Raw genomic sequence first — 26103 nt, 5'->3', positions numbered from 1 at the left:
TACGAGATACAATGAATTTCAGATCAGGAAATGACAAATTATTTCCTTTGTTTCTGACAAATGTGTATTCAATACAAAGTTGTTTTTTCTATCTTAAGCAGTAGAATTCTCTTGCCATTCGTGGTTCTTCTCTGTCATTTCTGGCAGAAGTAAATCAAGCGTGATTAACACAACATAAAAATAAATGAAGACTGGAAGACAAACTAGACAAACGACATCTTCACTGACATACAACATAGAAGTTTTTCTAAATAACGCAGATCGTTTAAAAAAACTCATCTCACCACAGCTTCTGAGGTGGATGCAACTTGCTGTCTTTCAGTTCTTGGAATTTTCTCACACAGCATGTGCAGTTTTAACTTTTCAAACAGTACCTACATTAAGACAAACATTTCAGTGTCTCAAGCGATGAAAAAGAATAGAAAATTATTAGATTCCTGCACTCCAGTCTAAAAAAGAGATTCTAAGGAAAATAGAGTATACTGCAGAAAAGAGAATAGCAACACAGGACTAAAAAGATCTAGTCTTTACTTTTAACGTATAATTTCTAAAAACAGTGCATTTATTAAATAAAATGCATTATTTGAATTCATTCAAATACAGATTAGCCAAAATTGTCAGATTTATGAGATAACTAAGATGCCTTCCCCTATAATCAGGAAAGATAATTAGCATCTAGGAAAGTAGCAAAGAATCAGAAGTTCTAAGAACAAAATTATACGCTTTATAATTCTTCTGCATCATTAACAGTTTACAGAACAGATAGCTTAAGTAATAGCAGTAGTATGAACATTACTTCTCTGACTTGACTACTGCTGGTCAAAAGGAATCGTTCTCCAGCAATTTGATGGGCTTCCTCTTCAAGTTCTTTGAGTCTCAGCTATAAATTAGTACATCAGAATTATTCCTTTTACATTGTTTTCTTTGATATTCTGTTACTTCCTAGATTAATAAGCATATTGGACTACTACTTATAAATGAGATACCTCACTGTTAGCTATCAGCTGGTTTAGTGGATTGCTTGCATATTTTTAATCTACATTTCTTTGTGAACTAGGGAGGGGATTTACTGTAGAGAAAAGCACTAACAAAAAAATAAAGACAAAATTTACCCCCAGAATCTCTGATGTTTTTTTCAGTTCTTGTTTGTTCACGTGTATTTTGTGCATTTCCATCACTGCAAATACAATTTAATACTGAGAATGTTTACAATTGACAATTTTAGAATTTTCATTTTGTGGTATGGAGGACTAACTCACATAGGCGTTAATAGGTGTTACAAGGAAAATGTAATATTTAGTTATTTTAGCATTTTACTTCAGTATAGGAAGCAGCTGCATGAAAATGGTAAAGAGTCGTATTTTGGGTTGAACTTTCATACCTGCCAGAACTTTGATCAATGGAAGCTCTAACGTGCAAAATAATTTCCACAAACCTTGAACCTATAAAGTAAGATACAAATCAACACCACCATTAGCAAATTTTATTCTAAACACCACATAATAGTATCATTATGTAGATCTGTTTTTCAGCAAGCATTATTTCACTTTATATACCATTTCTTTTTATAAAGACAAGGTTGTATGAAGAATGAAATACCAGTTAATGTGAATTATAGCATCTAAACACTATATTCAATTATCACATTGTTTTATAAGGAAAGGTACAGGAAGGAATATTGTATAAGGATTTTATACCATTCCTTTTATAAGGAATGGTAATAAAGAAATTTACACACCATTTTTCTACATTATTTTTAGAGTAAGGTCCACTATAATAGAACATTTCTTTATTCTTTTTTCTTATTCATTTGAGCAACTAAGCAACCACTCAGAATTCAATATTTTATTTTCATTAGGAAGGTTTAGGATGGTGGAGTTTATGTACCCAAACAGGACGTCTTTTTTCTCTGCCCACTGAAGCCATCCGACAACAACAGTTCTGTAAGGCCGCAGGCTGGTGGTCAGTGTTGCTGTGCCTTAGGTGTTTCCCTGTTACCTTCATTCACAGATTGAGCAATTGCCAGGTCACTTAAAAATCCAGCCTAACAGGGCTCCATCAACTAATTTTCTCATCCCTTACACTATTTTTTAAATCAGTTTCAAGGAAAGTCCCTAGTATCTCATTATGCCAGGCAGGTTTAGATGAGATGTTAGGAAGAAATTCTCTACTATGAGGGTGGTAAGGATCTGGAACAGTTTGGCCAGAGAAGCTGTGGATGCCCCATGCCTGGGAATGTTCAAGGCCAGGATGGATGGGGCTTTGGGTAACCTCATCTAGTGGAAGGTGTCCCTGCCATGGCAGGGAGGTTGAAATTAAATGATCTTTAGGTTCTCATCCCAACTAAACCATTCTACGAATCTATGCAACTTCCACCAGAACCTAAGCGCATCCCTGAAGTTGGACACATTTTCAGACATATCATCAGAAGGAGAAAACAAGACAGAACAAAAAAAATTCTAAAAATTCTTGAACTGCATTCTGAACTTCACTGAGGACTAATACAACATACAGCAATAGGCATGCTGAGTTTCTGTGCTCAAAAGAAAATCTCTAAACGTGTCTACCAAGGTAAATCAACTACGTTGCTTCAACTTTCAACAGTTCTTAGATTGCTCATATAGCTTTAAAATATAAAATGAAAAAACATAACTTTCTGAATTTTTCCTGTTCTTAGAATCCTCACCTGAATATTTAAATTAACTCTTGTATAGGAAATTTCTTCAAGATTTGCTTTGAGTAAACATTTCATACCTCTGAAAACAACGGTAAATTTGATGGACAGCTTTATCTTACATGTTGTCTAGCACTATAAATCAGTAAAGTTAGAAACCTTCTATTTTAGTCTCATAAGAGATTCTGATTTGAATGAGAAGCACACCACTGTCTTTGTGATAAAATCTCATCGGTTATAGTTGAGTAACTACTTTTCAAATCTTACCTGTAAGTCATGAGCAAGGCCCATCATTATAGTATAAAGTTTTTGCAAATTCACAGCCAAGTTTTGGTGCTGGTAAAAAAAAAAGACTTTTAATAGTAGTATTTAAATATTCAGAACACTATTTTTAAAAGGGATTAAGCTATTACAACATATTTCCTGTATTTCCCTTTAGTAATGTTAAAGATAAAAGGAACATTTTAAGACCTCTTACTGCTGCTACCTGACCCCAAGCTACCAAAAATTACAAGCACAGAAGATAATAAGCATTCAAGATTTTACTTGTTCCTTTAGTTACATTTTGTACAGACTGCCTGTGATGTTGAATTCAGAATTCTATTATTACTTCAACAATCGCAAAGAATTTAACTTCTGCTATCAGTACTACCCTTCTTCTCGGCACATTATTCACTTTTGCAGGGGTATTTCACACAGTCATACTATCTTATTTGGATGATTAAAAGATCATTTTGATGTGCATACAGAGAATACAATCAAAAGCCACACGCTGAACCAACAGAAAACTGTTTAAATTCCTCTAAGATCTCCTTCTAAGTTGAAACTTGTCTAGATACATTACTTTCAATTGAACTATGTGGAAGTTCATCTGCTCAGGGCAACAAAGATGGTGAAGGATCTAGAAGGGAAGACACATGAAGAGCATCCCCATGTTTGTTCAGCCCACAGAAGGAGGCTGAAGGGAGGACTCATGGCAGACTGCAGCCTCCTCATGAGGAGAGCAGAGGGGCAGGTACTGATTAGCTCTTCCCTCTGGAGACCAGCTATCCAGAAAGGCAGATGTGAGAATTATTTGACATAAGGCATTAATAATCCAGGAAGCAAAAACCAGCCTGAGAAAGGGAATATCTACATTATATCCCATGAGACTATGGAATTTTGGACAAGCGTAGAAATCCAAAATTCAAGACAATTATGCTAGACACAGTGTATACTGACTGCAGATTCCTGTCAATAACAGTTTGGAAAAAAATCTGTAGCAGATAGAACTGCAGAATGCTCAAGCTTAGTAATTCATGTTTGACAACATGAGTAAAATGTATATCAGATGGAAGACTCGGAGCAGAAATGAATTTTGAGACCAATAGAATCCTATCTACTTTAGAAGATAATCAGGTCACATTCAATGCTTCCTCCTCAATATCTACATAGTTGAGACTGACCTAAATTTGGCTAGATTTTTGGTGAACAGGGTGTTCCAAAGAAGTTTAAAATCCATCTCCAAAGTGAGAGAAAGACATCTTTCTGTCAAGAATAGTAGGTAGCCACTGGTGTCCTGTCAATCAGTCTATGAAATAATTTGAAGGCTTCTCACTTAAAAAAAAAAAAAAAAAAGCACTGAGAGCTCCTTGGGCAATTTGTAAGTAATGTATCTTCAGATATATCATTCATCCTGTGTGTATATTAGAAGAGACCTAATTATTCTGTGCTCATTTGCATCCCTGGTGGAACACTAAGAGGGGCTCTTCTGCTATGAGCTACAGAAATTTCTCCACAGACCTGCAGATATTCTATGATCTTGTTACCTTACTACTTTCATAAAATAACTAGAGTTGGAAATAATCTGGAAACAAACATTCTGCTTTTTCCACTCAAGCTGAGCTGGAAAGTGTTTTTATTACCAGACTAAGTTCTCAGAAATGATTGTACCAAATCTGACTGTGCTGCCCGTTCTATTCCATGGTTTTCACTTGACACATTCAGAAGAATTCCTTTGGTCCCTCTGTCATGAGAATGCAAGAGCATTCTACTTGTTATCAGATTTATATTATGCTCTAAGATTACATAAAAAATGAAGTTAATGTTTCCGTTTGAATGAAATATTCAAATAAGTAATAAAAGCAAGATTATATGCAATGTAACCAGATGCAATATCACTGGACATGATGCTAAACTAGATGCCATTAAGCCAAGAATTATGACATAAAACAGAAAGACTGTCAAGTCTATCCTCCAAACAGTATGTAAAAACCTGCCTCATTTACAGAACTCTCAATTTTGGCCTACTGTTTGCAAAACAGCCCTATCATTGTGTGAAAACAAAGAGAAGTCTGGAATCAAGGCATTACTGCAGAGGTAGTCTAACAGCAATGCTTCATCCATTATTTGATCCAAAGAGAACGAAGAAGGAATCTAAATTACTTGTAGGTGCACAAACACAATAAAGTTAGAATTAACCAAAAAAAATAGTTTATATTAGAACAAATTATAACAAATTGCAGAGGCAAGCATTCTGGCACACAGATGGAGAACCACCCCTACAAGGGCTTTATTACAGTGATCTAACTCTAATTTTTAAGAGAAGAGGTGTGCCAAGAGCAACAGAAGTGTGGAAGACACCGAGTTGCAGGAAGTTTTAGTTCATTCTAAAAACAGAAAAGACAATTGAGTTTGGCAAGTGAATTAGCAAAAAGATGGCAAAACAAAATACAGAAGCTGTAAAGAGAAACATCACACAGATACAGAATTGCCATCACACACTTGCCAATATTGACATCCCTCCACTACAGAGCTTAAAATATTTGGAAAAGAAGGGTCCTTTGTTTGCTCTACCTCATTCTTGTAGATGTCAGCTACACAGGAATCCCATTACTTATTCAAACCTTACTGCCATTTTCGCTTTCCTAAACCAAGGCAGTGGCAAGAGAATATTGCTTCTTTTAGAATTCATCTCCAACTGCACATTTGTCTATATGTTCTTCTTCATGAATATTTTGGATACTAACTTCAAATGGTTTGACTTAATTATTTTCTAAGACATCAGGAATCAAAATTACAAAGCTGAGAAATGACAACTACGAATAGATGTGATCCCCAAAATGCAAACACGTCTTTAACAAAATGCACAACAGTCTTTAACGCTCAGTAAATAAGCCTCAATAGACATTAAGACATTTCCATAGTACTGGGAATAACTTCATGAAGTTCACTAAGCATTCACTCTCATTGAGAATATAAATTCACAGACACTTGTGATTGAAGGTTCATATTTTACTCACTGCTATTCTTCAGCTTAACACATGATACCTTTACCAGGACGTTGTAAGATTCAGCAGCAATATTAATAACAGTTAACTAAAACACACTAAAAGTTCACAGGAATTAGGGAGCAAGGCTTCAGATATTTTGGAAATAAAAGCTGGAAATTAGTTTGCAGACAGATGAAAGAAAAGACTAGTTCTTCTATTAATTAACACTGCTAGTGAACTTCAGAGTTTGGATACAAAATTTTGCAACTGTTCCTGGAGAATCAGGTGCCATCTTAGTAGAATGCAGTGAACCCTTCATTTCTCCCTCTTTTTAAAATTAGATTTCTCACAAGTAACACAATCATTTTCTATTCAAAAGGTATAATCTGTATTTTTTCAGTATTCTTAAGAGCATTATTTTCAACATTTCCTTCCTCTTTTAACGTAAAAAATCCAACAAACTACTTACCAAAGAACTTCTCAAAGCGCCTGTATCTGTATATACTGTTTCCACTGAATAAGATTTTTCAAAATACTGTATTAGACATTCAAAAGAAGGAACTGTATCACTGGAGTTTATCAGCCATGCTGCAATCCTTGGATCTAACACAACGCTATCAGCAACTACAAAAATAAGTTAATTCTGACAATTAATATATTGAAGTTACCTCCCGGATAGAGAAATACTTCTAAAATTTTGTCCGTCTCTCCTGTAGAGACACATCATAAATAGACCTAAAATGATAAATACCTCCTAACAGTCACTTTTGAGATCTGTAACGTATGTATATATGAATTCACGAGTACATAACGCTTTGATCTCAAAAATCAGACACTTTTGTCCTGCAGAACCTTATGTGCTTATGCTGCACTTTCTCTTAGATCCACATAAATACAAAGGATTGAAGAAACCTAGTACTGTTTAGTGTCATATGCACTACACTACTACAAAGAGGGGGAAGAAGCTAATAACTAGAATTTTTTGAGATATAGCCAAAGATAGATGTAAGCACTCTCTTAAGAAACCTCTAGGTAATTAAGTTCAAAAAACAACCCACAGGTATATACTTATCTGAATTAGCCAACTCCCAACTATACAACCTTACAGACTCAATTAGCTGGAAGAATGTTTAACATCCATAACATATGACAGCTACAAGACTAGTCTGATGAGAACCAAGCTGGTTCATCTCTGCTGATTTAACTGTTGCTGAAAAGCACTTCATATTGCTGCTTACCAGGCATTAGGGAAGGAGACCTTTCTCCCCTGAAATAGCTTGACCTGTGCTGGAACAGTTGGATAACTGAAAGATACTTCAGCCACATGGTTTCATGCAAAGATTTTATGTAGCTCATTACTCCTTTCTCCAAATACAAACAGCTCTTCACCTTGGAAGCTAACAGATGCTACGAGCAGCCACAGAAATCGTCTCACAGACACCCTGCTGAGTGCACTGCTAAGAGATTCCTTCTCTTGTTGGGTTGACAAACTTGATTTGCAATCATGCAGCTTAAGAAAGTAGATAAAGCCCTGAATTCACTCTGAAAATGAAATTTAGGTATGTCCATAGGACTTCCACCATTCCTTCATTAGGAAATAATCCCTACAGTCATTAAATGAAGCTTTCACAACTGTACTGAACAGACTTGCCATCAACTCAGATGATGCACTGTGAAGAGGCAGACTAAGCAACACAGCCTTACTGAGGGGCAGTAACACACCAGGCTGCTGACGGCTGTTGGAAAGATATCCAGAGGTTGCAGGAAGGCACTGTCCAATGAGATGCTGAACATCCACATGTTCATGTGAGGACTGCTTGAAATGCGCACCGATTTTTCTAATAATATTAGAATTCTACCCAGAACATATGGAAAAAAAAAGAGTATCCTGCTACCAAATAGTGATTGTGAGCTATCAGAGATCCTCTACTAATATCTCTATTGACAATGTGCACAAGAGTCTCCAGTAGACTAATGGTAAAGAATCAAACATCCCAACCATTTGCTCTTTCTTTCCCAAGTAAGACTCAGTCAACTCAGTTGTAAGGAGTTGCAACCAACAACACAGTCCTTGGAAGGGTATGACACCTGCAAGGTTAGAAGGAGTAGGGTATGTAACTAGGACAGAAGCAACATGAAAGGACTGTAGCAAAACCAGAGTCAGGCTGAGATAAAGTGAACAGAAGAGTTGGTGAGGATACACCACACTTGTGCTTCACGACTGTGAAACAGTAGTCAAGATTCAAGTCCTGTAGTATCTCCTCCAGAAACCTTAATGAATACCAATGGAAAAGTAAGCTATATTTTACTAGTTAGAGTTAACGTAACGATGTATTCCACTGGTTAGTACATGGTTTGAGGAAGTTTCTCTGGGCAACATGAAACTCAAGGCAGTTTAACTTCAGCTACAGACAGGATTGCATTGAAAGCTTTTGTTTCCACTGGAAGCTATCATCCTTAAACTTCTCAGTGTTTCAGCAATTCCTACACTAAGAAAAAATACATCATCTCAACACGCCAAGTCTCTCATCATAAACTCCCCAAGAAGGATATTCTTTTCCACTGTATTAAATGTTTTCCAATATTTAACCACTAATCTAGTTGTTTCTGCACCTTGTAATTTTAACACAACACCACAGGCACAGAGATTATAGGATTAAATCATAGATTAGACAGTTACCTTGTTTCCAGCTAATTCCACTACCATAAACTTGAAGTACAGTCTTCAGGAAATCTTTTGCATTAAAGCAGATAACTGGAACTTTGCAACGTAGTATTTGAAACAACACTTGCCTGCACAGAGAAAGTTTATGAATATGCACTATACTGCTATTGGATTTAGTTAATACATTTAATTTATATTTTTAATTAGCAACTATTATTAAACTGAACAGCTAATACAAAGGTGTTATTTATTCTAAGAAGAATATAGTATTGTATTTGAATATTCAATTTTCAATTCAATACCTGAATCTTCATTCTATACTCAAACACACTAACAGATGGCTTACCATGCATACATAATGAAATCTTTGACACTTAGAATTAAGCACAGTCTTAATTCAAAACAGCAACTTGCATCCCTGTAATACTTGAATGTACCTAAATGAAATCATAGAAGCTTCTAAAGTTACTAGACAATCTAAATTGCCCTAATTGCCTACTGTTCACATGCTGCTTAAATCTAGTATACGCCATCTCATTTTTCCATGTTCTTCCCTTCTTTTTTTTTTGAGATCTATAGTTTCTGTATCCCTGACATTTGAAATAGAATTATATGTAGATTTTTACTAATCTTGTGTGTCATTTTTAATAAGCTTTATTTTAGACAGCATAAAAAGACAATTCATGTCTTTCACGTTGATTTATTGTTAATGAAATGAAACCACAGTTCTTGGACAGGTTTAAAATCTTCTTTTGGAAGTTTTTTAGGTCATAAGGTATTTCTGAATATAGTGCAGATCCACTATTGAACAACCTCACCGTTCTTAGAAGATAAGCATTTAGAAAAAGTCTATATGTACAACACTTATTTAGCTTCTTTATTCCTGAGTTTTTATTGTTCAGAAGTACTTTATTAGTACCTAATTCCTAAAATTCAGTAGTTTACGATAAATCAGTTATTACTGAAAATTATAAAGCATTCTGAAGAAGTTTTATTATGTGACTTTTTATTATGTGAAAAATCAGTCTAATTCCTCCCATAATGGGATACTATTTCAAAGTTAATACGGAATAAAAATGGATTTTGATTATGTTAAGTGGAAGTTTAAACTAAAACTCAACTTGAAAAATTTAGTCCAACTATTAAACAGATGCAAAAAGTGCTTTAGAAATTTGGATGCTACACTGTTACTGGATCATAACAAAATCTCATTCAGCATCTCAAAAGTCATTTTAAAAGCCTATTGCTCTTTGTGCTCTGAAATTCAAAATATTACCAGAGGTCAAAAAGGATATTTACAATAATGATGTTCTAAGATTATCATGTAAGAAACACAGTGCAGGAAATGTAGTTAAAAAAAACCTTGTGTGATTTTTGATATTTTTTTTAATGTTTTTTGAGCCATATCACTGTAGGGTGTTCATATAGCATTTCTAGGTGAATATATGAATATTATATATTCATATAATACTTAACTATTGTATATTATTAAATTAATATTACCACCGTCCCTGCCTCGTTCTGCAAACAAACTACGTCACCAATATCACCGTTGTCAAAAACATATATAAAGCAAAATAGTGCTTTATTCTTACATACTCTTACCGGGCAAATTTGTTGTGAGACTGTTCTTCTTGTTCCCAAAGAGAAGAGCATTCAGTTTTCAAATAAATGAGTTTATCATGTTGACTAGCAGCACTCCAAGTACAGGCAGTTGAAGAGAAACTGAGAGAGCAAAGGCGATCTGTTCGACTCTTCACTAATACAACAATTCCCTTTACTGATGAGGTTAAGGTCTGTTAAGTATAATTACAACAGTGTTTCCTCTGACAGGTTTTATGCAATGTCATAAAGAAAATTTCCCAAGCATTTTACAACATGAAAACTATTAGATACAATAGTTACTGCATATACCATTGAAACAGAGGAGTATGCAAATACTTCATCCTTAAAAAAAAAAAAAAGATCTACTGTGACAGCCATAGTAGAAAGGAGAAAAAATATTTGAAGTCTTGCTTGATGTATGCTAACAAGTGCTTAGCCCAAGTGGTTCCAATTTCTTTAGATTTGACTTGGTAACTAAGAATATAAGGCAGCCAGAAGTATAAAGATTTAAGTCATTTTAAATTTGTATTTCGGCAAGCAAGAACACCCAAAACTGTTCCAGATTCCATGCTCCCAAAGAACGTGGTTTTATGTTAACAAGTCGTATGCGCAGTTCAAATAATTCTGTAAGACTGTTCCTAGAAAAAACACAATTCACTAACCTGCTCTGAGTTGAGCTGTGAAGAACCGTCTCGAAATATCATAGTAGTTACAAAAGCTGCTGCTTCTTTTATGCTTGCAATCAATTCTCTCTTTTCTTCATATCCTAAACTCCTGATATCACAAAACTCATTTTCAGAAGATTCTGCCTGTCTGGAAGTCCAGTAATATCCCCTTTCATGTGAAACGTGGTTCTTTGCAAGTAATCTCTTTTTTTCCAAACAATATGTAGGTACCACTTGTTTTCTTTTAAGGGGAGTACCTAAATTCTTTTCACCATCCGCCATGTTTTTTGCTTCTACTGTAAGGTTTTTTTCTCTATATTCCCATTTAGGAGAGCCTAATTCCTGGTAGAAGCTCAGTATTTTGGTATCTTGACAGCAGAGTACTTCATTGATATGTGCCATCCTGACTATCTGACCAGCAGTACTTTTTTCAGAGCTGACAGATGATTTTAATAAGGCAACTGTGGAATCACTGATCTCCTGGAAAAATCAGAAAATGTTCAGTGAACCAGTTATTCAACTTCTTAGAAGACAAAAAATAAACATACATGAGTTAATTCAGATAAGCTTTTCAGGAAGTGATGCTCTACAGAAAAAATGTTAGTGATAACATCAAGACAGAGCCAGTTTAGGGGAACTACACCACACTGGCCAAAAGTGCATATACATATATATGTATATAAGTGATTTTATGCATGTTTCCAAACCTACCACTGTTAATTATTAGTCCAACACTAAGTGACAAATAACCATAAAAGCCATCTAGTTCAGTAGCCTGTCTTCCACAGCGATGAGGTCATTAGTGAACTTTGTATGAAGTGGGAGGTTACCATTTATTTTCATCTTTAGCTCTAATACTCAAAGATTATCATTTTTTTTTAATGACAACTTAGGGTATTAAAGAGCATTTAGCAAGGGACCACAGTGACTGCTTTGGAAATTCAAGTACAGAGTAAATTGGACTTCCTCTGACTTCTCAAAAAAATTTACAAGACTGCTTGAGGTCACACAACACAGCAAAAAAGTATGATTAAAATGCTTTAAGTAAACGAAAAGAGTTAATTTAGCTTCTGCTGCTACCAAAATGAATAGTGGTTCTGAAAGAATACAAAAATTGGATTTAGACAAAGCTAATCAGTATTAAAAAGATACTTTAAGTGGAAAAACATTAGCACAGAAGGACTGAACGTGTAAGAACTGTAGACAGACAGCTAATGCACACAAGTGTATTCGCCAGTCAAACTGCAAAAAGTTTTCATTGTTTAACACATAGTAGAATTTGAATTAGGACACTGAAGTAATTATAGAATCAGCAATAAGTAATTATCTTTTAAAACTTCAAAAATAGGAACAAAACAAATTTAATTACCGAGTCAGAATAATAGAGTTGAACTATGATTAAGCACAAAGCAGCAGCAGCTTCTGGGAAGAACCAATCATCTATTAGAAATAATGACATAGCTGGAAGTAAATAACAGGCTTTCAAAGTCTGAAGATGTAGTTCCATAATTTATGTAGAAGAATCTCACTAGATGTGATGAGTCAAAATTTATCTCCTCAACATTACACAAAGAGGTTCCACTACTACATACATTCATCTATGGTTTAAATCATTCTCATCATGCCCATCTAAGAGCCAATCAAATTTGCAGTAAACTACCCCATGCCAAAAGTCCTGGATGGACTTGCCGAAGTGTGCAGTATTCACCAGAGCTGGAGGAAGGCTGTGAGATTAGCAGCTAAGACAGGACTTCAGTTTTAATACCTGCAACTCATTTGATCAACACAATGGACGTCAACCACAACCCAAGTTGGGACTGTCCCAATTAGCCATTTCCATTCTTGGACTAGCACCTAGAATCACAGAGTCAGAAGGGACTTTTAAAACGTCATCTAGTCCAACTCGCCTGCAATGAACAGGAACAACCACAGCTAGATCAGGTTGCCCAGAGCCTGGTCCAGCCTGGCCTTGTAAGTCTCCAGAGGCAGGGCATCCACCACATCTCTGGGCAACCTGTCCCACTGCCTCACCACCCTTGCGGTAAAAGACTTTTTCCCTATACGCACATGTATGCGCATTAAATAAACTCAGGGAGATGATTCAACCAAAAATTAAACTCCCTAATTTGAAGACATTGTTCATGTAAACCAGCTCATTTTGATTATGAAACACCTAGTAGCAGCCTATGGAAGCACCAGAGATGGGTAGTAAAATAATGTTTTAATCTTCACCCACACAGTTGGTCTAAGAACAGTTAGTAGACAGAATGATGTGTTAATTTAGAACAGCTTATGGAGAGGATATAATATCCAATGATTCTGCTGTAGACCACATGGGAATTATATGGGTCATGCTAGTTATGGATTATGAGAGGTTAATTTACAGAACATAAGCCACTTCACCACAGTTATGAAAAGCTTTTTCCAGTAAGACACTGCAAGATGTTTTCAGATGCTAGTGATTACTCAGTCACAGAGGTTTAAGAATGTTTTAAAACTATATTAACTACCTGAATTTGGCAACCACATTTAGTTCTGATCAATCTATCAGAAAAGACTGTATAAACAGAGCAAGGGGGGGGGGGCAAGACTCTCTAAGGCAAATAGACAGCAAGTGCAAAACAAGACTAAAGAGGAAAGTTATATAAACCACAAGTGTACACAATGTACTGCAACACAGTTTGTTATGGTAGAACCCATCAATAACAGCTTCAAGTCTTCTATAAAACCAGTAGCTTTTTTTAAGTGGTATTTTATCTTACAGTGTGCTTGCCTTTTCATTTTTCAGATTTGCATCCTTATCACCTAGTTTATTTTCCTTTGTCTTCTCTTTACCTTGAGAATAAGAGAATAGAAAACATTTTGTAATACAAATTAATCTGCTCAGTGGATATAACTTACTTTACAGAGTGCTACATTACCAACTCTGTTACTAAAGTTAAAATAATTGCTATCAAGTTTTCTGCGGCAACTGTTTTCCCCAGACTAACACAATTTATGTTTAAAATTGCCCTGCAGGTTCCAAGATATGCATACACAAAAGTATGCTCTAACTCCCTTAAAAAAAAAAAGAAAGGATACTCAGCTTTACTACAAAGTAGAAAGACATTTTCCAGGGTATTCAGAAGGCACTTTACTATAACACTGTAAGCATGCACATTGCCATCCTTCAAAACACATTCAATTTTTGTCAAAGCAAAGCTAGGGGCATGGACCAAAAAAAAAAAAAACAACAGAAAAACCCACCATACACCACAGTTTACACAAAGTCACAGGAGCTGGAAGGGACCTCTAAGGAATCATAGAATGGCCTGGGTTGAAAAAGACCTCAAAGATCGTAGAGTTTCAACCCCCCTGCCATAGGCAGGGTCGCCAACCACGAGAGTGGCTGGCAACTAGACCAGGCTGCCCAAAGCCACATCCAGCCTTGCCTTGAATACCTCCAGGGATGAGGCATCCACAACCTCTGGGCAACCTGTTCCAGTATGTCATCACCCTGAGTGAAGAACTTCCTCCTTATATCCAACCTAAATCTCCCATCTTAGCTTGAAACCATTCCCCCTTGTCCTATCACTATCCACCCATGTAAACAGTCATTCCCCCTCCTGTTTATACGCTCCCTTCAAGTACCGGAAGGCCACAATGAGGTCTGCCCAGTGCCTTCTCTTTCACCAAGAAAATCAAGCCCAGTTCCCTCAGCCTTTCTTCATAGGAGAGGAGCTCCAGCCCTCTGATCACCTCAGTCACCCTCCTCTGGACCCAAATCAAGTCCAAACCCCTGCTAAAACAAGTTGCACAGGTAGACATCCAGGATAGTCCTGAGTATCTCCACAGAAGGAGACTCCACAACCTCTCTGGACAGCATGTTCAAATGCTCTGCCACTCTCACAGCAAACAAGTTCTTCCTCATATTTGTATGGAACTTCTTGTGTTACAGCTTTTGCCTGTTGCCCCCATCCTGTCACAGAATACCTCCAAAAAGGGCCCAGCCCCATCCACTTGACTTCCACACTTTTGATACTTAAAAACAGTGACATTTATAAACAGTTTAACGTGTTTTTAGACAGTATTATTCTCAAAAATATTCATCAGTAAAACACTTTATTTGCAAATGTATCTGTTGCATAACATGACCTAGAAAAAACTGACCACGCTCCATTGAGAAGTTTTACCATGTTGCCCATCCTTGCAAGAGAACGGGTATTTTAAGACCAAATAAGAAGAGAGCAATGAAAACCTCAGATTTCTCAAACTGCCAGGAAAGTGAGTCATGACCAGCATCACAACACAGAGCAGGATGGCTGTCACTGATGGGTTTAAGACAGATCCCCAAGCCACAGCATAGTTGTTAGCCTGGGCCCACCTCTGAACTAGCAGTGATATTTTAGCCTAGAGTTCTGAAAGTTTAAGGGAGGTTTTGTAATGTCAGGACTTTGCACAACACTAAATGTAAAGGTTAAGATACGCCTTCTCCTTTTCTTCCCTCAACACCGCCCAGGAGCCCAAGAAGAGAAGCAGTAAATGAAGGCTGGAATAAAAGAACAAATTGTAACAGGCAAGCAGCATTTAAAAAACTCAGTGCGTGCAGTAAGAGAACTTTCCTGAAATACATGCCTCTGCAGTCTGTAATTAAAACTCTTATCTCTAGATCCTTCTACTGCCTAGCAAATCAAAACACTTACGAGCAAAATACATATTCTTTCCCCTTCTAACTCCTGGTGCACACAGAGTATATTCCACTGCTGATTTTTGCTAAAAACTTGTATTACCAGTAGCAAGACATTCTGAATTTAACATGCTGCTGTCTGGTAACAAACAAAGCATAAGGAAATCTACTTCCTTCCACTGAAATTGTTTTTTTTTTTTTAATTATAATGTTTTGACTAGGCAAAACAGGATCCTGTACTTAAAAGACTAAAGAAGCATTTTAAAAGACAACTACCTTCCCCAGAAGAAACTAAGCATATTACTTTATAGTATTATAAGCATCTCACGTTGTATAATCAGTTATTATCTCCAGTTAAGTCCCCTAACTGGTACTGGTGGGAAGTATCAAGAAAACCAAACCTAAAATTCACTCTTCCACAATAATAAGATTATAATTTAACAGTGATAACGTGATTTTGCATTCAGCACTCTTAATTGCTTAAGATGTCTAGATACTCTTTCTTAAGAAGTTTATCCTCCAGAAAAAATGAGGATTATTTTCCCTCCTTCAGCACACAGTATTCGGTATGACACATGTAAGTGGCTACATAACCTTGGAATTTGTTTTGCAATTATCACCAGATGGCAGTAGAAAGCCATTCTAGTCTGCAAACCTCACAAAGCCAGAGTCTAAGAGAGCTGACGCACTATTAACATTACCCACCTCACTCTACCTCTGGAAATTATGTTCACTTTTCCCCCTAGAACTGCACAGAGTGAGTTGGTAATGAGCATGTTTTTAAAGAATAGACAGTAGTCTCAAGAGCTCACAGGTCTTCTTGCCATTTTCCAGCATCTCTATTCATCTTCAAGTATCTAGTCCAGATTCATGTTAACGCACACATTTACAGTATTAGTTAATTACTGGTTAGAAATTCTCATCTACATTACTACCACACAGCAGGAACAGGTTAGGAAGGAAAAAAATCCTGTAAAATTTAGGCTACCAGTGATATCCCAGTTCCTTGTACTCACATAGTGATACTTAATCAGGAAAGACACATTAAATGCTACAGTTATTTCTTAATTCTTTTTCCAAACCTGGAAACCTACACTTAACAGGACCTGAGGTTCAGTGTTGTATGCTTGCATTTCAGTTTTTCAACTTAAAAGGGCCAAGACTTACTCACTCTGATTATTTTTTCTGCTAGTCTGAACTCCTGTAGGAATAGACTGCAAAGCTGACATAATCCTCTGAGCAGTATCAGATAAAGGCACCTCAGAAATCTCACATCCTATGTATGATGTGTAACGTTCCATTTTTATGATTAAACCTAAACATAGAATACACATATGAATTATGCATTATATCAGGGTCAGAAACCAGTCTGCACTTTAATTCTGTTGAAGACAAAACACAATGAATATGTTCAGCCATCCATTTTCCTTAAGAGACATCACTTCCTCCCTGATGTGCCTGAAGTATTATAAATAAAAATTAGCAAAACTTTAATCATTTACAAAAACTACAAAGGGAAACTTTTTTGAAATAGTGTTTTAGTACATTGATAAAAGTTATCCAGCCTTAAGCACAGCTAACTTCTAGTACTAGAATGACAAACAAGGATTATTCTTTATGTTGGAAATACCTCCCCCCCCCAGCATCTTTACAACTAGCCTATATCCAGCATATGCACACCTTTACTGCTGTTAGTGCTCAAGTTTTAAAATCAAGAACAAAAATCAAGAGTTACCTGTCAAAATAGCACCAGTGCGTGATGAAAGAAGTGTTACTATCAACATATACAAAGATCAATAATGCACCATTTTAGAAAACAAGCATATAAAAAACTTCTATTCCATAAGTTTTGTATAATTTACACAGTCAAGTATTAAATAATATTAAAATTACTACATTTGTCAATGTAAAGTCAGAAATATCTGAAGTCTCTAGAAGTTTTAAGCACAGCTATTAATGTTCTCAATTTCACCATTTTTTTTTCCTCTCCAGAAGCAGCTGCTTTTCCACTTGTCCTGTAGCCGTATTCTACAATACAAGCAAAATACTTGGAACTACTAGATAAAATTCATCTGGGAGAACTAGAGCCAAGGCATCCATGTTGACAGACTGCTTGAATTTATACAGCAAGATCAGAACAAAGCACAGTACGTACCACAAACACTAGGTATGTATGCAACATTTTCAAAGGATTCAAGCTACACAAGTACATTCTCCAACAAGAATTGCAGTTAAGTAATTTAATTCCTATACAAGTCTGTTATTCCGATCTTCTCTTATTAAATCCTGTGCATGAATAGCCTTTCAAGTTCAGTCTAACCATCAACAATATTCCCTTATCTTTACACAGGAATACTTTTCTTAATTCAAGATCACAAGCAGACTGCTTATGGTCTTACTTGTACAAACTTACAAATACAAAAAATTGTATCAGAGGAATAGCCACGAAGCAACATTAAGTTTTGGCTAGTAGCTGTCTAGCTCGAGAAAGGTAATCCTGTTTCAATCAATGTATGCAGTAACCTAAAGCTGTCATAATGGCTTGAATTGTAGGTGTTGTATAAGACAAACAGCATCTCTAAACTCTTGTTTGTGAGCAGCATTTACCCCTAGAGAAAGAAAAAAGAAAGCACCACGTGAGTAACCTCCAGCACAGCGCTCAAGAACCTTAAGCGAAGTAAAACAGCGAGGTGTTTTTGGAGTCATAGGATACTTATGGTCATAACCCTCACAAATAAAGTACTGCCATACTGCATGATGCAAAGCCATGAAAAAAATCTAACAGACTTTCATGGAATCTAACAGAAGATATCAGGAATAAAATACTACTTTGTCAAACAAAATAACACACTATAGAGTGAAAGCCTGTTTGCAATTTGATACTAAGCAAGCCGATAGCAGTAAGAAGATTTTCCTTTTCCTGACATTCCACAAGTCAGGAACACACTCTTAATTTTAAAAGACAGGAGAAGACTGTTATTGTTTTCCTACAGAAGGTAAAAACATCTCCTGACTTCCCCATGGTGAGAAGCAGTAGTTTTCAAATTCAAACTCTGAAGTCCATCAAAATGAGAACGCAGAAGATTAAATATAAACAAAACATCATTCATGAGCGTATACCTAAAACTAACATACAGATTTGCCACAAATATTGATAGCACTGAATTTAGTGTTTGGCATTTAATAATAAACAACGTATGGAGCTAAACAGCATGGAAAGTAGATATAAAGACATCAAACCAATAAGCTCAAAATTATACATTAAGAATAAGTTACATAAAACGTTGAAGTTAAAAGCGTGCAGTCAAAATATTTTTTAAAATACCATTACTTAAGTTGAAGCTTATTTACCAGTCTTTATCAATATGTACAACACTTGAAAGCAAGTACAGCTGATCTAATCAGAAAACAAAAGTCTGGGACTTTTTATACCATAAAATCAAATGTAATGCCATTGGTCTATCAGGAAGCTACACAAAAGTTTGACAAGCAGTCATAATACTAGTCTAAGCAGGAGTATGAAAACATCATTTAAATGCCTTGCATCACAAATCAGAGAGTAAATACTGCAAAAAGATAATCCAAAAATGTCCAAGTCCAAAAGGTAAATTAAAAATTCCCTTGTTGAGAAGTTTGCTGTAAGTATGGACTAATTTCAATAAGACGACAAGAAATGATATGCTGGTCAAGAAACAGATGGTCCTGGTACTTCAAACAGATTCTGGTATTTCGATATTCCGACACATTCCCATACAAAAAAATCTTAAGAGGAACTGTAAAGCAGAATCATTATTTCTGCCTTGGACAACTTTCCTCTTCAGAAGGAAGCACATTACATTCGTGTTCCAGAATCTGGAATCCCTCTTCATGTATTGAAAGTTTCTTATCATGCGAGAAAACTATCTCAAGGGTATGAAGCTTTCTTTTGTGCTATGCTGTACACAGTGGAAATCAACATGCAGGCCAGTAAAAGAGCAGTCTGTATATAATTCATTCAAGCAACTAATGTGTTAATTAATATTGAAGAACCTGAACCGAATGACCAAATGCCAAAGCCATAAAGCAGCATATAATCCAAACATGGCAACTGTGGCAGCTAAACATACATTGCAATGACAGATAAACGTTCACCTAGATAAGCTAGTACTTATCATTCCATAAACTTGTCGACAGTTTACATTAACATGTTTTCCTATCTTAAGAATACACTGAAGGTTAAACATTAAGGAATTCACTGGTGGTGAAATTCTCATCATCCAGACCACTGGCTTTAGCCTCTGACTGCTGCTCAAACTTCTCCACTATCTCTTTCAAGTGGTTCTCATCTTTGAAAAAATAGACGTACAAATTTCTTTCCATCTGATGCAGCTTATTGGACGCTAGAAAGTTTCTCTTTGACTTCACATCAGCAATAAGATCCATAACGAGTTGATTTAGTTTATTTAAATCATCTTCCAGTTGATGAAACTGCTCAGTAAGTTCCTAATAAAAAAATATACAAAACAAAACAGTTATTTTTGTATTAATACACCAGCTGTACTAGAAATATGGAAGACTTTTGCAAGCCATTTTTTTTAATAAGTGAAAAACCATTAAAAGCAAGAACACACAATAAATCCTGTATATATAGCTTTCAAGCAGCATGCACCTGCATCAGGTTATGAAAATGTAATTTAATCTACTTGCTTACTAAAACAGGTGAGTTCAGACTATAAGAACCTGGCCTCCAACTATACAGATGGTTGAACAACATTTTCTATCGAGTCTTCATCGCTACTCAAAAGGGAACAAAATCAAACAGAAAACCAATTCAATTTTAAAATGAAATAATTACAAAGTACAGTTTTCCTAATTGTCAATCTTATGGTAGTTCAGTGTAGGCAGGCTAGTTACCTACTTGCACATTATTTCCTTATGAGAATTAAATCATTTTTCTTAAGAAACAGTACCAAGAGAAAAATATGTCACTGTTTTAAATAACTTGAATCAATAAAGAGTACCCTGATGGAGACAATAACCTTTAATCCCTAAGAAGGTATTGTTCTAATTACAAAGAATAATTTCTTAGTAAAACTGTTCTCTATGTTGTGAATAGAGTTGAATATTAATTATATATTATTAAATATATTTTCGAATTCACGTAGGTAAGGATTATGCAACAGAAGCCTTCACTTGTTCCGCTTTCCAGCTATCTATAGTTGCTTACTATAACAAAATTGTATTTAACTCTATTCTCTTTCCAAAATGGCTGTCAAAGCCACCCAAGAGCTCGGTAGTAGAACTGTCCTACTAAAACTGACCTTCAGAATTCTGATATTCTTACTTCCTACAAATGAGCCAACCATGGCTGGGCTGTTTTAAGGGGCCAAACCATACTATTCAGGTGCTACAGAAAAAAAAAAAATCAGTCTGAAAAAAGGAGAAATATATATGAATTTTCCTGGGACATCATAGCCAGAAGACATTTTCCACACCATAAATCTATACAACTGTACCTACCTTTGAAAGAAATTAAGAATTAGATGCCACTATTTGTTCAAAACTAATAATTAACCATCAACGCATGCTAAATCCAACATTTGCTAAGAACAATGCAACTACCTGCCCATCATCATTACCATGTTGCAGCCACTTTGTGTCTACAGCCTTTACATTTGTCTCAGTAAAAGAACACAACACGCGTGGATATAATCATTTAATAACTACATAAGAACATACCCGACTAGTGAGTAGTATCTGATTTCCTCCACAATACAGAGCATCACGAAGAGCATTTATATCACCGTCTACTTTGGACAACAAGAGAGACTGTTCTTGAGAAGATACTGCTAGCTGGTCTTGTGCTGTCACGCAATCCTGACTTAACTTCTGAGCCATCTGTTCCAGGTTTCTGTATGTTTTAAACAGTTGTTTTTGGTTTTCTCCTTCCAAAAGCTGGTAGAGCCTGGAACAAATGAAGTTAGACACACAAGCATTTTTAAGTTACCTAAGCATTCCGGGCATTATTAGTCAAGAGAAGATCTTCACGTTAAGAAGTTCAAGAAATACGTAGATATGGTACTAAGAAATATGGTTCAGTGGGCAATATTGGTGGTAGGTGGATGGTTGGATTAGATGATCTCAGAGGTCTTTTCCAACCTTAATGATTCGATGATTTGAAATTAGACCGAGGATCAGAGAAGTACAGTAGTAGTAACGGTACTGTTGATATAATGCTCTATCTCCCTCTTATTCCATAATTCAGTATGTACATAGATCATGAGTGATCCACAGGACTCCAAAATATTCCAAATAGCAAGCAACAGCAGTGAAATATTAAAGTCAGTTATCAAGAACACAATGAATGCCAAATTCATTCAAGAGGTTGAAAACACATGCTTTTGCAAACTTCTTTCCTACACTTTAAGGACAGCAATGCTGAGAAAACACCAGAATTCTATGGCCAATGAGAAATGAAAAAAAAAATCCTTATGACATTTTCCAGCTTACTGTTTTCTATCTCCTATCTATGGAAAGATTGCTAAGGAATTCTACACTGAGTTATGAGTCATGCAAAAGACAGCAATATTTTGCTATAACTGAACAGTACCATACCTTAACACTACATCAACAACAGTCTAATTACTGATCTAACTGCTGCTAATTTGATCAGCTGCTACTGCCACCTCTGCATATTAAAGTCTCCAGGAGATTTTGGAGAATCATTGAGTCCCAGTTAGGAATCAGAGTGGTTTAAAGAAGAGAAGCCGTATTTCAAAGGTAACTGAGTTTCTTCCAAGTGCCTACTGCTCATATAACATTCAGGGTTTACAGCTGTGTCATGAGTAATAAGGCCTGCCTTTTTAAAGAATAAAAAAAGTGAATAAGCAATCAGTCAACATTGTTACTTAATCACAAAGAGACTCAATAATAAACCTGAAATAAAATATTACAGCTTTTCAACACAGACACAACTTAGGTAAAATGAATCCTACCTGACTCTGCCATTCATTGCTCAAGATTAAATTACCACTTTAATATAAGAGCTATAAAAAAAAATGTAATAGCTATTTTAAAAAAAAAAAAACACACTTCAACAGTTTAAAGAAGGGTAAAAACCTAACATCATCAATTACTATAGAATACACCTAATGGAAAAGTTTTGTACCTTGAAGTGACCTCCTGCTGTCTCACCTGGGATACAGGAAGACTGAATCACTTAGATGGTGAAAAAAATCCTATACAGGCCAATAGGATGTAGAAGCCAGGTGGCAAGTCAAGCAGTAGCAATGAGCTAAATGCATTTCTTACATTCCAGGAGTTGTTCCTCTTCTCTATCACACAAGAGGTTTTGCAGGCTAAGCAGATAAGGCCATGGATATTGTCTGGGATATTACTACAACTAATAGCTCTCTGTAAAAGTTTTCAACATGTCTGATTTTGCTATAAACATTAATTATATTCTCAATATTGCATAGGAATACTTTGGAAACGTTAACATCTCATACCTTGAAAGCTTCAATTCTAGGGAATTTAAAACATTAACCAGCTTTTGCAAGGAACTAATTACAATTGAGAAGGCTTAGATTACCCACACCTTTATCTTCCCAACTTTATTTAAAAAAAAAAAATCAAAGTTCAGTAGTGACTTTAACACTCACCGACAAGAGAAATCATCCTTTGAACTAATAGTGTTTCTTGGCTTTGCAAGTTCAATTTGCTTAGATAACGCCTCTAGTCTCTGTTGCATCTCATTACTGCTCTGTTTCAGAGATTCTATCAAATTCTCAAGTTGACAGTGGATGTCTTTGTGTTTCTTCAGTTCAATGTCATAGGCTAGCTGAATAAGTTCAAATGATGCTTTCTGTCTTATCAGATGGCTGCAGATTTCATCCTGTTTAGAAGCGTAACGGTCCTGCTGAGCAATCTCACGATCCAGGTCTGCCATTACCACTGGCACAGTGAACAGCTGTGCCTGCTCTTTCAAAAGGGAAGGCAGATCTTCATTGTTTATTTGAGCTATCTGTTGCTTAATTGTTGAGATTTCATCATTTAAACTAGATATTTTGGCCTCGAGGTTTTCTTGTTTTCCAGTACCCTGCATAAAGCAAAACATATCAATCCCTTCACAGTTCCCTCAGATCTTTGTTCACATTTCTTCATACTGCTTCCCTAACACGTTTCTTCAGTTCACACAAGAATCATGCACTCACATGAAAATGAAAGCATCAAAATTAAATGAGAACTCTGCAAGCAGCTTTACAGAACTTCACAACATACAAGGCAAATACAGATTTAAGATGGTAGGCATCAAATTCATTTCAAGAAATAATTAAATCTGCTCTATTGCAGAGCCGTGAAACAGTTCATGACAGAACAATTATAAAAGCTGTATTTTAGTTCACACCTAGACAGACCTAACTGAAATCTCACACGCAGAAAACAGTTTACATTCAGCCAGATGATGATCAATACTGCCCATCAGAACTAACCTTTTTAAATGACTCTAATCAATCAAGCACTCTATTTTCATTTGTGTGACAGGCATATACCAACATAATGTCTCAAGTTAGTCCATGACTGCAGTATAAGCTAATTTTCTTCCTTCTGTTACAAATCCCTCACATTCTTAAATGTCACTAGTCATATCTGCCCATCACTTGACAAGAGATCTATGGGATTTCGACTATGTGATTCATTGTTTTGATATCTAAAACATATCACTGTTGTGCCTCCATATTATAAATTCCCAAGTCACTGAACTAAAACCTGAAGGTTTTTCTTATAGGGAATATTAACAAGACTATATGTATCATTAGCCCCCATATGCAAAATTTAATAAAGGTTTCGGTTGTTGTTCAAACAATGGAGACAGTTACAATTTGAAGTTTCAGAGTTTAACAGAATTAGAAAGGTACTACTAAGATCTAGTTTTCGAAGGTAATAAACTCTAGAATGCAGAATTCAAGGCATTCTGCCACACTGAAAAAACTTCTAACCATAGTCACCAGAGCTACTTCACAAGAACAAGACTAAAATCTCAAGAAGTGCAATTCTATGTAAAAATAGGGGAACTAATAACTCAGAACATGCCTCTGTTTAAAACTCCACTACCTTATAAAACAGTTTGCCGCTTACCTTGCTCTTTAAGGACTGCAGCATGCTCTCTGCACATTGTATAGCTGAATTCAAGCTCTCTTCTTCAGATTGCAGTTCAATTAGCTGACGATGAGCACAAATGTATGCTGTCTGGAGGCTGGCAATCTCCTGACTCTTTCCACAAGCTACAGTAGTCTCATCACAAGTGACACATTTGCCAATATCTGCAAGCTGAATGTTGTCTTCATGCAAATTTTCATCCAATTCCAACACACCCTGATAAAAATGTTTTTTTGCATACGAGGCAAGTGCTGCAGTGCAATGCTCTTCCCGAGATAAATACTTGTCCAAGGAAAGCTGGGAAAAAAACACTGGATACAAACCTGATCCTTGTTCCGAAGCTGAAGCAGTGAAGAAAGAGGCCAATTTCTTAACTCCATCTACAAGAGACAGCAGTTCATTATTAAGTTTATTATTCGCTGCAGCGAACAGTTCTAGACCTTCTTTCAAATCTTTCTGTGCTTCTTCCTCTTTGATTTTCAGAGCCCGTAACATATTGCTGTTTTCAGAAATCATTATCTGAAGCTTATTATGCCTATGGATTGTAAGACTTTTCATCTTCTGAAGAGTTCGAAGCTCATCCTCTAATTTCTTAAGTTCTTCCTCCTCCTCCTCTTGGCTGTTCCCTGAATCCGCAGGCTTACAGGTTTTAAGGACTTCATCCAGTGCATTTCCTTCTAAAATGGGCTTTCCAGACTCGAGAAGACAATCAAAATCTTGCAGTTCCTTTTCAGATAACACATGCTGCTCATTTACATTTCCACAAAACCACTCCAGAAATGATTTGTCTTCCGAAGACTCGAACAGCCAGTCAAAATCTTCTCCATTTAGCTCATCAGCTTTTGGATATCCAATTTTCTTAAGAATTTCCACAAACTCCTTTCCACAGCTCATGACTGAAGTATTTTCGAAAGCAGAAAAGATCCAAATATACGGAAAAATTCTAGGCAACTATTCTACTGTGGGTTTTTTTTTTGGTCATTTTAAATGAATATTCAGTATTTTAACAAAAAGCATCTGCACAGGAAGGTGAAAGTAGCAGATCACACCAGAAAACTGAATTCTACTATGGGCTACAGTTGTTAGTAAGACCAGAAAGCAATTTTTATTTCAGGGATGTCTTAAGATATTTTTGTCCTGATTTGATAACCAAAGCGTTTCTAGGCAACAATTAAATCCCAGATACTTGCAAAAATAAATCGTTTTGCATAGTGGACGTAACTTTGACGCTAAAAGCGAATTTCACCATTAATTCAAAAAGATGTAATTAATGAGTAACCCCTTATCCTGCTAAAGTGTTTTACTTATATAGCTTTTCGCACCTGAAATTAAAAAAGTCTTTCTAACTCTTCCAAAACGAGGAAAGTTTTCAGTTTGCCATAAAAATAAAGCTAGAAGACATCACATAAAAACTCAAACTCCTGTTTCTTTTACTTCAG

The 26103-nt window shown here is 35.9% G+C and overlaps 2 protein-coding genes across 7 annotated transcripts in view; both read right to left on the bottom strand.

The window, feature by feature from the left end:
• Nucleotides 1-26103, bottom strand: part of POLN (DNA polymerase nu) — a 92688-nt gene that overhangs the window by 66171 nt on the left and 414 nt on the right. The window contains exons 2-13 of one of the 6 annotated variants that reach the window (XM_021396321.1): nucleotides 17499-17554; nucleotides 16698-16841; nucleotides 13634-13695; nucleotides 10858-11340; nucleotides 10196-10386; nucleotides 8606-8718; nucleotides 6395-6549; nucleotides 2942-3010; nucleotides 1382-1442; nucleotides 1113-1177; nucleotides 797-880; nucleotides 285-374 (exon numbers count right to left, since the gene is read on the bottom strand). In XM_021396321.1, the coding sequence (XP_021251996.1) occupies nucleotides 285-374; nucleotides 797-880; nucleotides 1113-1177; nucleotides 1382-1442; nucleotides 2942-3010; nucleotides 6395-6549; nucleotides 8606-8718; nucleotides 10196-10386; nucleotides 10858-11340; nucleotides 13634-13695; nucleotides 16698-16827 (1503 nt within the window). In that variant the 5' untranslated portion in view covers nucleotides 16828-16841; nucleotides 17499-17554. Of the gene's footprint in view, nucleotides 1-284; nucleotides 375-796; nucleotides 881-1112; nucleotides 1178-1381; nucleotides 1443-2941; nucleotides 3011-6394; nucleotides 6550-8605; nucleotides 8719-10195; nucleotides 10387-10857; nucleotides 11341-12229; nucleotides 13696-16697; nucleotides 16842-17498; nucleotides 17555-19871; nucleotides 19955-25986; nucleotides 26074-26103 lie in introns of those variants that run through there. The other 5 variants (XM_021396319.1, XM_021396322.1, XM_021396320.1 and 2 more) reach the window with 5 other exon arrangements.
• Nucleotides 18858-25992, bottom strand: HAUS3 (HAUS augmin like complex subunit 3). Its single transcript, XM_021396326.1, has 4 exons — nucleotides 24644-25992; nucleotides 23167-23603; nucleotides 21245-21470; nucleotides 18858-20008 (listed from the first exon to the last, which is right to left on the bottom strand). Exons 1-4 carry the CDS (start codon nucleotides 25556-25558, stop codon nucleotides 19742-19744), a joined length of 1845 nt encoding a protein of 614 aa, XP_021252001.1. The 5' UTR covers nucleotides 25559-25992; the 3' UTR covers nucleotides 18858-19741.

This window comes from Numida meleagris, chromosome 4, assembly GCF_002078875.1.
Source record: "Numida meleagris isolate 19003 breed g44 Domestic line chromosome 4, NumMel1.0, whole genome shotgun sequence".
NCBI lineage: Eukaryota > Metazoa > Chordata > Aves > Galliformes > Numididae > Numida > Numida meleagris.
This window is presented reverse-complemented; position numbering and strand designations above follow the sequence as displayed.

Coding starts and splice junctions, on each gene's coding strand:
- HAUS3 (XM_021396326.1), bottom strand. CDS start 25,558: ATGAGCTGTGGAAAGGAGTTTGTGGAAATTCTTAAGAAAATTGGATAT. Junction 21,471..23,166: donor AAGGATGATTTCTCTTGTCG/GTGAGTGTTAAA, acceptor CATTTGTTCCAG/GCTCTACCAGCTTTTGGAAG. Junction 20,009..21,244: donor AGATACTACTCACTAGTCGG/GTATGTTCTTAT, acceptor TTTTTTTATTAG/GAACTTACTGAGCAGTTTCA.